The sequence below is a fragment of the Macrobrachium rosenbergii genome, chromosome 4, assembly GCF_040412425.1.
Source record: "Macrobrachium rosenbergii isolate ZJJX-2024 chromosome 4, ASM4041242v1, whole genome shotgun sequence".
Taxonomy (NCBI): domain Eukaryota; kingdom Metazoa; phylum Arthropoda; class Malacostraca; order Decapoda; family Palaemonidae; genus Macrobrachium; species Macrobrachium rosenbergii.
The window spans coordinates 41,572,903-41,585,596 of record NC_089744.1 but is presented as its reverse complement, the minus strand read 5'-3'; the positions used below and the strand labels follow the sequence as shown (position 1 = coordinate 41,585,596).

The following is a 12,694-nucleotide window of genomic DNA, read 5'->3' as shown; positions in this document are numbered from 1 at the left end:
TCCGGGCCTCTTTGCCAAACCTCCGGTGGTAGTAACGAAGTCCCGGCCTTTCCTTCTTCTGGAGGTGAGGTGGCTGCCTCCTGGCGACGAAGTTGATGTCCTCTGTGGTGGGGTCCTCCGGCTGGAGGCAGTTGATGGGGAGTGCGGGCGTGGATGCCCGCTTCGCTGCCCTAGTGGAGTCAGTCAGCTGCTGTGCCGCCCTTATCAGGTCCTCGACCGGCAGGGTGTAGGGCTCCTCAATCTGTCCACAAACCTCCGGGAATAGCTGCCACAGGAGGATCTCCCTCGACAGGCTAACCTCCTTGTGCCTGCCGCTGCTGTCCGTCTCGGGGAGAAGGAGGAGGTCCTGGAGGGCATGCCACATCTCCAGGAGGTTCGTGTCCTGCCGGCGGTTGATGGTGAGGTCGAGGGTGCAGGCGGCCCTCTCGGAGACTGGCAGGGAGCAGGTCTCGACGAGAGAGGCCTTTAGTTCTTGGAAGGTGGCAGGGCTCGAGGTTGACGTCACCCACGGGGCCACCTTTCTGTATATCTCCTTCGGTAGGGCGTTGATCGCGATGTCTGCCTTTAGCACCTCGTTGGTCAGGCCTGCCACCCTGAATTGCCCCTCGACCCTGTAGAGCCATGATGCCAGGTTCTGATGGGTGAACGGCGACATCTTTATGCTGAGGGCAGCCCTCGGTTGGCCCGTCAGGAGGGGCATTGCGCGACGAGCGGGTACTGGTGTGGAGGAGTGCGCAGGTTTTGGCGTGGGGGAGGGCTCGAGAGGGGGTTGCGCGAGGGAGATATCTGTCTCCAAGAAGTTTGCGGTTATTTGTATGTGGGAGGGAATGTCCGCGTCCATGCTCATTCCGCACTCTCACTTGGAGTGTGAGTTAACACTCACGTCAGTACATGCTTGGGAGCGTGCCGTGTGGGCCCGCTAATGACACTGGTGATTCACCGACGAGGGTCGGTAACGCCTGAACGCTTTGTTAGAGCACCATAGTTAGTCTGTTATGGAGCGTGGAGTGGTTCATCGGGGCAAGACTAAGTCGCTGTTTGAGTCTGTTAACGGCTCCGGGAACCACTCCGGGGGTCACCACTGTGAGAGAGTGCGAAAGAAAGAGCAGGTAGACAAGAACTGCTAGTTTATTGAGGAAGCGGCCCGCTTATAAAGCGACGTGCGGATGCCGGCGTACATGCGGATGTCAGTGCAAAAAATATACAAGTGACCCGAGGTCAAAACTATTCTCTACACAAAACAGGACAGGCACATACAGATAACGTGATGATTAACAATAGTAGATTAGACACAAAAATACTCTGGCACATACACTATGTATAAGGGCAAAAATGAATAGGTAATAAATGTACAATTACATAATGACAATAAGGCTGAGTACCACGACCTAGGATCAGCTGTGAAGGCACTGTAGAAAACGGTTGAGCGGGAACTTTACAGGGGTTTATCCAGGAGTTCTTCAGGATCTGAAGACGGCTTCACAGGGTCCTGGAGTTGTAAAGACTTCAAGAATAAGTTATAAGACTTCAGGAATATGTTATAACCCAATGGGCATTTCCCCAGGAATGCTTCAGGAGCTGAAGACAACTTCAAAGGATCCTGAGTCGTGAAGTCATCCCCCACCAATCCGGGAGTTCACATATAATATTAAAACTCTGGGATGTTTGTTTGTTTGTTTGCACACCAGAAGGTAAATGGGGCTGGTGGTGCCTATAAACTTGCTAACAATTATTAGTAGGGTTAATTTAGCCATGGGTATGGGTATGGTATGGATATGATATGGTACAGGTATGGGTATTGGTATGGGAATGGTATGGAATGGATATGGGTATGGGTATAGGTATGGGTATCAGTATGGGTATGGTACAGATATGGGTATGGGTATGGTACAGATGTGGGATAGGTATGAGTATGGTTATGGGTATGGTACAGATATGGGTATGGGTATGGAACAAATATGGGTATGGGTATAGATATGGGTATGGTTATTAAATGTATGATATGGGTATGGTATGGGCATGGTATGTATGTGCAGATATGGGTATGGATATGGTTATAGGTATGGTTATGATATGGGTATGGGCATGGAACAGATATGGGTATGGGCATGGGAACTAGCAAATGCGGGCAATAGCAAGAATCTGCTAGTAAAGGTTAGAGGAAGTGTCTTCTTGTAATCAGACCAGCTTTGATGTATGGTCAAGAGCACAAGGAAAGAAATTGGATGCGGTAAAGATGAAAATGCTTAGATGGATGTGTGGAATGGCAAAAACGAACACAATCAAGGATAAAAAAATAAGAGGAACTACTAAAGTTGTAGAACTATCAATGGCCCAGGAAAGAAGAATGCAGTGGTATGGCTGTGTAATGAGAATGGATGAGATATGTAGGGAGGAGAGTACCGTGTGATGAGAAGGGATGAGATATGTAGGGAGGAGAGTGATGCAGATGGAGGTGCCTGGTGGGAGAGCAAGAGGAAGACCGAAGCGAAGGTGGATGGATGTTGTTAAAGATCTGAGAGACAAACAATTGTCAGAAGATGATGTGTTTGACCAAGCCAGGTGAAGAAGAACTGTCAGGAACATCAACCCCATATAGAAGTGGGAAAAGATGTAGATAAAGAAGAAAAATTATATATATATATATATATATATATATATATATATATATATATATATATTATATATATATATATATATATATATATATATATATATATATATATATATATATATATATATATATATATATATATATATATATATATATATATATTTATATATATATTAGTTATGGATTACGAGGGGGTGACTGCATTTAACGTTACTCTACTAATCTTAGCCTTACAAAAACCCTCATAAGACCACAAACTGAATAACTGCAAGAACAACTACTAACTGGAAGGTTGCCAAGTGAGAGTATGTTTCTTAACACTATTTTATTTTACATACACAACATGGTAAATTTAACAGTGGGAGTGATGAACAAATCTCACTAAGATAAACAGGTGGAAAAAGGGTACAACTGCAATTCACTGAGTGGATAAATAACACATCAATTTCCCAACTGGCCACAACATGTAAATGGCCACTTGCAAGTGGTCCGTAAGCCAATTAGCAATGCAATGATATCAGCCTCGGTATGGGCAGGTTTTTCAGGCAATCAGGAACACAGAGGAACAGCTACGTAGGTAACTTGCACTGATAACACTCCTGGAGGCTAACGAAGCACTATCTCTCTAGAAATGAGTTAATGCACAAATTGGAAGGTATTGCCATGCTCTAATCGCTTCTTGGCAGGGGCACGAGTTATGTTATGCACTGTTCAAAGACTTACATACTGGATATAACAAGTTCACTGTTTAAGTTGAAGCAACGAAGAATTTACTCGAGTGGTGAAATGCAAGAGACAGATGATAAAAAACAAGTCAGAGAAAAAGTACACTGGCTAGCCATTTCCCCTCCAGGGACATACTGTTTGCTTCCTGGTACTTGCACACACAACTCTAGGTTGATGAGATCAGAGCTTCTCTTGTGGGGTGTCCAGTAATGGGGTCATGATCAATCCAGTGTAAGTGAAGAATGAGTTCCCGCCTACCCACGGTTCGATTGTCAGACAGCCAGAGCTTCGCTGTAGTGACAAATGGACTAACAGACGCTGTAGAGCGCTGGTTCCTTATAAGGCTTCGGATGCTGCTTGGGGCTTGGCTCCAGGTGATGTCAATGGCTATGACCTTCGGACTAGAGAAATGGTTGTCGGTCAGTAAAGTGAGGAAAACGCAGCAGAGTTTTAGCTAAATTTTAGGATCTAGACAGAAGAAACAGCGACCTTCTCCTGGCGTTTTCCCTGGAGAGGCATTGTGGGCCCAACCCTTGAAGAGGGCTGCTTGGTCTCTCCTAAATTCTACCACTTCACTCCAACCCTTGTGGGTCTACCTACACCCCTACTGTCTTGATATTTTCCCCTTCAATTCTAGGAGTTAGCAATCCAGCGGCGTAGAAGACCGTAAATATATATTATATATACATAAATATATAATATATATTTATGTATATATAATATATATTTTGTGCACAAGAAGATTACGATAGGCCATTTCTGCTAAAAAAAAAATACCTCTCTGAAAGAGACACTGAATATCGATTTGGGGAGTTTCGTGCACAAGTTCTCTGTAAAAATAGATGAGTAACCTTTAGAAACGTATGAGTGGAAGAGGAGGAAGACTATGTTGCCAAACCTAAGATTTAAAACTGACTGTGCTTTCTGTAGACATTTCTATTATTTATCAAGTTTTACGCTCAAGAAATTGGACAGAACACAGTGGCTCTCTAGGCCAGTTTCGTAATTTTTTTTTATCATTCGTAACGACCAAATAATTAGATGTTCTAGTTATTCGATTGTTGTTGATTCACAGAAGCGCAACTGGAAGACAAAATGTGAGTTTTTGAAGTCATGTATTTTGCAGATAACAAGTTCATCTCTCAGGATTTTCTATTTTAAAATCTACATTTCATTCGTAATAAAAAAAAGTGAAAATGAGAACATCTACGAGTATGAGTAAAAGAAATGAGACGTTAGATTTCGAAGTAATCATCATGTAAAGTGAATAAAATCACATGTTAAAAATCTCAATAATTATGATATTTATCCAGATGTGATTAAACTAGTCATAACATTCCATGCCTAATTTAAGCAATACAACAAAATGCAATACAGTTGTTTGGCCGCCCCCTCTTTGCTAATGATAGCAGAGCTCCTCAAAATGCAAGGTATGAGTAAAGAGGCAAGAGTTCCTTAATTTAGATGTAAATGTAAAGAAAAACCGCTGTCGAGGCGATGGCTCGAAAGAGAGAAAAGGGCAGATGTAGGAAAATCAAAAACAACATAATGAAAAGGATTAGAGACAATCAAAACCACGTTTTCTTTGAGACTGTCTTAAGCTCTGAAAATTGAAAAAAAAAAAGTCTAGGAAGCTTAGCCCAATATTTGATAACGTCACCAACTCTGAATTAAGCTACAATGATAAACGGAGGTTCTTGAGGAATGAAGATGTAGCTAAAAAGTACAGATCATCACCTCGTCTGAGGATACTCTTCGGGCACAGTGCAAGTTATGACATTTGCTGATTCCTTACTATTAATATTTTGAAACTGAAGGAATTGCAAAAACCTCTCTAGAGTAACATTGCAGAATGGTCATATCAAAATGCATTCCTGGGGTACTACCTAAAACAATTTGTAAGTGTAAAAGTATGGCTTCTTTAAATACGTACATTAAAAAAATTCAAAGTGCGACGAGGGTAATTTACCTTGTAATATGATCCTTAAAACAAGGGTACGATAAATCCAGATCTAGAAGTACGTATACTCAAAAGCGATGTTGACACCAAACTCTCACGTCTACAGACACGAGAAACTGGTAAATGTGACTCATTACAAATAAGCATAAAAAAGAGAGACCATAACAGAACTTCAGATTCAAAACATACGTCATAAGAGCATAGCAAATTAACCTATAGATACACATGAGCGTGGTAGATTTGCTTATTCAAAACGAGACCTTTAAAATCGAGAGCAGGGGCTCTTCATCTTGAAGTATATAAACACAGGTATGTAACATTTTAATACATAAAAAATTTGCCTCAAACCAATACTGGTGACCACAAGAGGCATTCTGATATGAAAGCAGCGCAAACCGACCCTATTTTTCAAGTGCCACTCACACTTGATAATTAGCTTATTTCTTGTTTGACTTCGGTTCACTAACCTGAAGTTTCATATCTGCCATAAAACGTTTTTCATCACCAACTGAACAGCCATAAGAGCTAGCTGATTTGTTTTCGTTCAAATGTTTTCTGATTATTTCTTGCAAGAACCACCAAAGCCAAAGCTATGGTGGATGGTACTTTGTGCTAGAGTGAATCCTCCACCCATCCTCGTGCATAATGTCTGCGCAGAAGAGGAAACATGGACTCCATTTCTAGTATCATTGTTACCTGGCGCGACAAAGTTATCAGTTTCGTCTGCTTCTTCGCCTTATCCAGCTCTTCATTCGAAAAATTGCTAATCAGATTGAGTGTGATGACACCGATAATTCCCAAGAAACAGATGAGCAGGAGGTGACTGAGTAATGGGTAATGTAAGGGTTTTTCTTTGTTGCTGAAATGATCATCGTAACTTAAATCTCCCATTATCATGGTTAGTATTTTCATGGTGGACCTGGCGTAGTTGCTGAAGACAAAGTGGTCTCTCAGGAGCATCTGGAAGGCGACAGAAAATGCAACTACTTGTAGGAAGAAGAAGAATGCAAGTTTCAGCATCGTCATCATGAAATCATTCAGGATGATGAGGTAAAGTCCGAAAGCTGGTATCCAACCCAGCAACATGACCACGTTGAACCAGCCTAACATCACTGACAGAACACCACATACCCACTGCCATTCCTGAAAAGTAATAGGTCGTCATATTAATACTAAAACACATTAGTAAATTCTGCTTTAAACTGCTGCCTTTACAAAGTTACCTTGCCACCTTCCAGCCACTTATATCTCGGCTGGATAAGTAAGGGGTTTGCACTTCTTTATGAGATTAAGGGCAATTAGTTTTAATAATGATGCTATTCTTCCAGTGAGAATTCATTTCAATTAATGGTAGAATACAATCTGTCAAATTTATTAAGATACTTGTGCGCAATACGGATAATTTTAGCAATACAATTTTATCACTGGCACACTGTAATTATTCACCAGAGGGATATGATTTGTAATACTGGATGAATATGGGCCTTTGCTGAAATGCATATGCTTTATATGTCAGTGTTATCGGTACATAAGATTTTTTAATCTATTTAGAACTGCGTGACAGATATTTTGAGGACTCCTGCTCAGAGCTACGAGTAAACACGAATTAAGCTAACATGAACAGATCAAGCGATGAATTCACGAGATGATTTATCAATTCACTAAAACCCCTTGATAAAAGAAATCTCTTCTTAACGTGTTCGCATGGTGGAGCAAGCTCCTACTTTCATGTATTAAGCAATGGCGGTTAGTAAAAGAAAAAAAAAAATTCAACATGTGAAGGATATTTAGGGACACTGGAGTCTTTCGCCATTAATTTGTCTTGATAAAATCTGGCAAAATCATAGCAGTTGAATTAATAGTAGTAGCAGTTGTTCTTACACTAATTCACACTATGTATATATATATATATATATATATATATATATATATATATATATATATATATATATATATATATATATATATATATACATATAATGATGACGACAATAATCTTGAAAAACAGCAACACAGTTGTCGCTTACTTCTCTTATTTCAGTGATGTCATTGCATTCCGTCCAGTTGACTAGTAGCACACCGGAACAGACGTAACTGATCAGGAGTGGGGCCATTCGCTTCAGTTGACGGTAGCTTACATACAGCTAATGAGAGAAAGGGCCCGTTTTCCCTGTTAATCATTGTTGAGGGGAGAAAGTGGAGTTGGAGCACTCCGACATCAACAGTCATTTGTCCATGTAACAAAAATGACGAGAGCAACTATATAATTAGTAAAGAATTACAATTAAGCATATAACTACTAAAGAAATGACAAGCAAGTTTATATTTCTTCAAAGAAATAGCTGTAATACATGGCGTTTTACATGGGTTCATTATATGATGGCGTCACATATAGCATTTGTATTGTTACATGACAGCATGTCTTAACTTGTTGAGAATGGTGATAAACACATATAAAATAATGGCTCAAGTTGAGAGGGTGGCTATGAAAACATTGATCTTATAACAAAAACGATGTAAAACTTTGAAATAGAAAAGGTTAATAATCCCAAAGACTTAAACTATAACCAGCATTAGTGTTTAGTCGCGCTTACCTTAACTGTCGAAAAAGATGTTCGCTATGATACGAAGCCTTACCAATTATGTAATTGCAAAATATATGCCACCGCATATGCTTCACAGTCGTTCACTTTCACGGCTTAATTATTTAATCTTAAGCCGGTAATGGAATGCTTGCGAGTTGTTCTCCATGCGAGATGCTATAAGAATGATCGTAAGACTATAAATGCAAATCTTAACATTCGTAGAACTTCGTCATGACAAACAGCAGGAAACAACTAAAATATTTTCTTTCATCATCGAGGATAATGTCAACAAGGTCCTATCGAATCTCTTACGGTGTTATCTGTCCATCTATCTAGCTACTATGGTGATTGGTATGGCACCGAGCTCGCATTTGTAATGTCTGTGGATGGAGCCCGACCTACGGTCACCGACCGGCTAAGATTGGCACCAGCGGCAGCTGGGAGTCAAGAAAAGGGCATGGGTCTAGCAACCTCATTTGTAAAGACATGTTGAGTCTATACTTTTGGAAACACCCCTGCTCAAGATTAAAGTTAAATGCACAATGTGTGCGTGAGAGAAAGAGAGAAAGTTTGTTCATTTGACGACTTCAGTGACTGAAACTAATGACTAAAATAATAATTAAGAGTTATAAGAACAACAGTTTTCAAGCTTCCATGTCAAACCAAGCTTCCCAACTCTTCTGAGGATTTTTTTGTTGCGAAACTTACTCGATGAATCCGGAATAACTCGATGGTGACGTTAATGACAAGTAGCACCAAGGCCAGAATTCGGAAGCTGCTCTGATGTGGTTCCGCCTCAGCTATCAAGTCCTGAAGACGAAACAGATTTCTTGTGTTGAAGTCAGGTTCGGAGAATCTTCATTATTGATAAAAATACATATTCACTAAGAAGCTGTTCCCCATAACGGGTGGTTCTCTAAAAAGACAAAACAATAGTCACAGCCATATTCATCCTTTAACTGATCCCTTACCGTAACAAACATCCACACACGCGCACAAAAACGCATGCATTAGTCCCTCACCTGTCTTGCATGCACTCTTGTCCTCTCTGGATACCTAGAACAAATACCCAAAACTAAGTTCATCTCATTCCTGGGTACCCTTCTCTTCCTTATTCCCAAAACTCTCGAATTATAATACAAACTTGTAACCAATCTTATCTCTTTACGTTACCACACACAAACACAAATACACACACACACAGAAAGAGAGAGAGAGAGAGAGAGAGAGAGAGAGAGAGAGAGAGAGAGAGAGAGAGAAACTACTGTGCATGAAGGACATACCGGTTTAGAACTAAAGCAGTATCCACGGTTAGCGTTAGGGCCGGAAGCAATGCTGGGACAGCTGGCTGACTCTCCACCTCTGTTTGCGCATCGGTGGCCACAAACACTCTCCCTGGTGAGGTTGTGCACTCGTTGGACATAAACCCAGTCACTGAAAAGAATTATACGACATGAGAGAGAGAGAGAGAGAGAGAGAGAGAGAGAGAGAGAGAGAGAGAGAGAGAGAGAGAGAGAGAGAGAGTTATTTCATCTGAAGATCAACAAAGGAAGTTGTTCAACGAATGGAGGAAACAAGTAGAATAATGATCTTACTAAGCCAATGTCGCATAGATGGACAGAATTACTACAAAGAGCGCCGAGAAGATGAAGAGCCCGTAAGATATCCTCTTAACATATCTGTCCCATTTGTATTTCAAAAGTCTTTGGCAAACTTCGTGCCCAAGTAGATCCAGCCTCCGGTTTCTGCGAAAAACGTCACGAAGAAAATGTTAATGCTCGGTTTTGTTTCAGAACTGTCCAGTTTTTACTGAAAAGTTTTAATGCTTAATTCTGCATTTTCATTTCGACCAAGCACGGCCCTCTCATTTACAATAAGTCACTCACAAGCTCAGATTTATGGAAAAAAAAATAAAAGGATTCATTTGGAGAGAATTCTGATTTTCCTCTCAAAGAATCTGACTTGCTTTCCTTTAGTTTCCAAACTCTGCAACTATCACAAGAAAGCTGGAAATACTACTTAACTATATTTTCATTTCACGTGGTACAAGAGATGCAATTAAAGATATGCTGTTTCATGTCTAATGGCACAAAAAAAAAAAAGGAGACAGGAAAATGAGGCTTGACCAGGAACAGAGGGAAAGACTCGCTTCTTGAAAGATAGTAGTGTCGACAGTTTTCTGCTGCCAACATAATGACTGATTGATTACGTCTATTAAAACTGGCGTCACAACATCTAGGTTATTGACGCCGTAAAAAATTTAAATAGAAAACTAAAAATAAATGTTTAAAAAATTTCATTTAAAAATATCTAAAAATATATATGTATATAATCATATTTGTTCGAATATATTATCAATGCTTACTTATACTTTATATGCATAATCTGAATTTTGTTGAGGAGGCCCGCGTTCCACATAAAGATATATAACTGCTCCATATTACAGTCCTCACCAAGAATTGTAGCTATAATAAAATGACCTTCTCTGTCACAACCCCAGGACAGGAACTTTTTTCTCAAATTCCCAAGGCTGGGACATTCGACCAGCAAACGTCTTACAGTCAAGGGCACAGTACAGTCATAGCAAAATGAAGGATTTTCACGGGACATCAAGAACCCATGAGTGAGTCTTGTATGTCCAATCCTCAATCTACACAACAACGTTTCTTGTCTCCTTGGCATATAGGGATGTGAACAAGGAGACACTGATGACGTGATACTGCCCATTTTTTGATTCGTTGCAATGTTTTCCCACAGGGACTGCCAACACTTTTTAATTTTCTGACCTACCATAGGATATACATCCTGATATGACAGAAGGCATCTTCTGGGTTCTGGGGAGGTGATTGCTAACTTAGCAAGTTGATCGGCTTGCTCGTTGCCAACCACCCCAACACGGGGAGGCACCCAACAAAAATTTACATCTTTCCCTCTTCTTTTCACTAAAAGCAGCCATTCCAATATATCTAAAATCAGAGGGTTTAAAGAGTTAAAAGATTCCATTGACTGAAAAACACTTCTTGAGTCACAATATACTGTATAATAAAACTATTTCCATTCTGAATTAAAATTTCCTTTAAAGCCTTTAAAACTGCACATAGCTCTGCTGTTAAAATAGCCGCAACAGATGATGATCTCCTACTTCTTTCAATATCAGGGAAGGCCACTCCAGAGCCGACGCCAGCATCTGACTTTGAGCCATCCGTGAAAACTGCAATGGAGTTATCTTGTTGCAAGGTGTGTTCTAAAAATATTGACCGCATGGCCACACTGGACAATTCTGTCTTGGTAAAATGAAAATACTAAAAAATTTTACCTCTGGAAGGTTCCAGGGGGTGCTAACTGAATATCTTGTTGGAAAAATCTCCATCCTTGGCATGTTTAATTCCCTGACTATAAAATTCACTCTAAAAGCGAATGGTTGAGGTTGCTTGGGGTGATTTTCATAAAACTGCCAATGCCTTTCATTTCTCATACAAATGCTGGTTAAAGACTTAGGGAGCCTCTGAAATCTGTACCAGCTCCGAAACCAGCAGACGCTGGTAATGAAGATCTAGAGGCATCTCATCAGCCTCTATAAGCATGCTCTCGGTGGGAGATGATTTAAATGCTTCTGTACACAATCTTACTCCATGGTGAGTTGAATTGAGCATTTTAAGCCTATTTGGCTTTGCAGAAGTGTCCACTTCACACCCATAAGTTAATTTTGACAAGACCAAGGCTTTATATAATCTCAACATCTGAGTTCGGTCTGCACCCTACGAAGTGTGAGACAGAACTTTCACCACATTCATTGCTTTCAAGCATTTTGTCTTAATATATTTCAGATGGGGAATCCAGGTCAGTTTGCTATCAAAAATCAACCCAAGAAACCTTGTTTCACCAACACACAGAATTCTCCGCCTATATATGAACAAATCTGGATCACGATGGAATCCTCTTATATGGCAAAAAGTGCATGGTTGCCTTTTTACTAGCAGAAAATCTAAAACCACTCATCTCATCCCACATTACTATACGGCATTATCAATGCAGAGATGAAGGCGGCGTTCAGCCACTGCCATCCTTGTTGCTGCAAAGGATATTGAAAGGTCATCAACAAAAAGCTTTTATGTTATATCTGGGGGAGTTATTTTGGAAACCCTATTGATTGCTAAGGCGAACAAGGTTACACTTAAAGCATTTCCCTGTGGTACTCCTTCTTGATTGAATACATCTGACACTGTTGCTCCAACTTGAACCTAAAATAACGTATTTTTTAAAAATGCCTTGATAAAAAGAGACAAATTGCCTCTCAGGTTACATTCATAAAGGGCCCTCAAAGTGCCATATCTCCATGTTGTATCATAAGCCTTCTCTAGATCAAAGAAAACAGTGATGTGACGCTGCTTGTTAGCAAAAGCTTCACATATTGAAGATTCCATTCGTACTAATACATCAGTTGCGGAATGCATACTTCGAAAACCAAACTGAGCAGGCGACAGATTCCAAGTACCACATCAAACGTGTGTTCACCAATTTTTCCATGATCTTCCACAAACACGATGTCATAGCAACAGGATGATAATTCTTTGTCTTGAATGGGTCTTTCCCTGGTTTCATGAATGGCAGTAATTTTAACATCTCCCAAAGCATAGGGAAGATATGTTCTCGGTAAATTCTGTTTATAAAGCTTAATATGAAAAGTCTGGTATTTTCAAAGGTATGCTTAATCATTGAATATTTTATATCATCCAGTCCGGGACCTGATTCATTACATTTATTCAAGGCTGATTCAAATTCTCTCATAGTAAAAGGTACATTGTATTG

The 12,694-nt window shown here is 40.2% G+C and overlaps 1 protein-coding gene across 7 annotated transcripts in view; it reads right to left on the bottom strand.

Annotated features, from left to right (window-relative positions):
- Nucleotides 1-2,924: 2,924 nt before the first annotated feature.
- The window catches only part of LOC136833168 (transient receptor potential cation channel subfamily A member 1 homolog), a 37,806-nt gene continuing 28,036 nt past the window's right edge, over nt 2,925-12,694 (bottom strand). For 4 of the 7 annotated variants that reach the window (XM_067094942.1, XM_067094913.1, XM_067094903.1 and 1 more), the window contains exons 9-13: nt 9,481-9,630; nt 9,169-9,319; nt 8,594-8,695; nt 7,328-7,444; nt 2,925-6,443 (exon numbers count right to left, since the gene is read on the bottom strand). In XM_067094942.1, the coding sequence (XP_066951043.1) occupies nt 5,913-6,443; nt 7,328-7,444; nt 8,594-8,695; nt 9,169-9,319; nt 9,481-9,630 (1,051 nt within the window). In that variant the 3' untranslated portion in view covers nt 2,925-5,912. Of the gene's footprint in view, nt 6,444-7,327; nt 7,445-8,593; nt 8,696-8,818; nt 8,942-9,168; nt 9,320-9,480; nt 9,631-12,694 lie in introns of those variants that run through there. The other 3 variants (XM_067094932.1, XM_067094924.1, XM_067094950.1) reach the window with 2 other exon arrangements.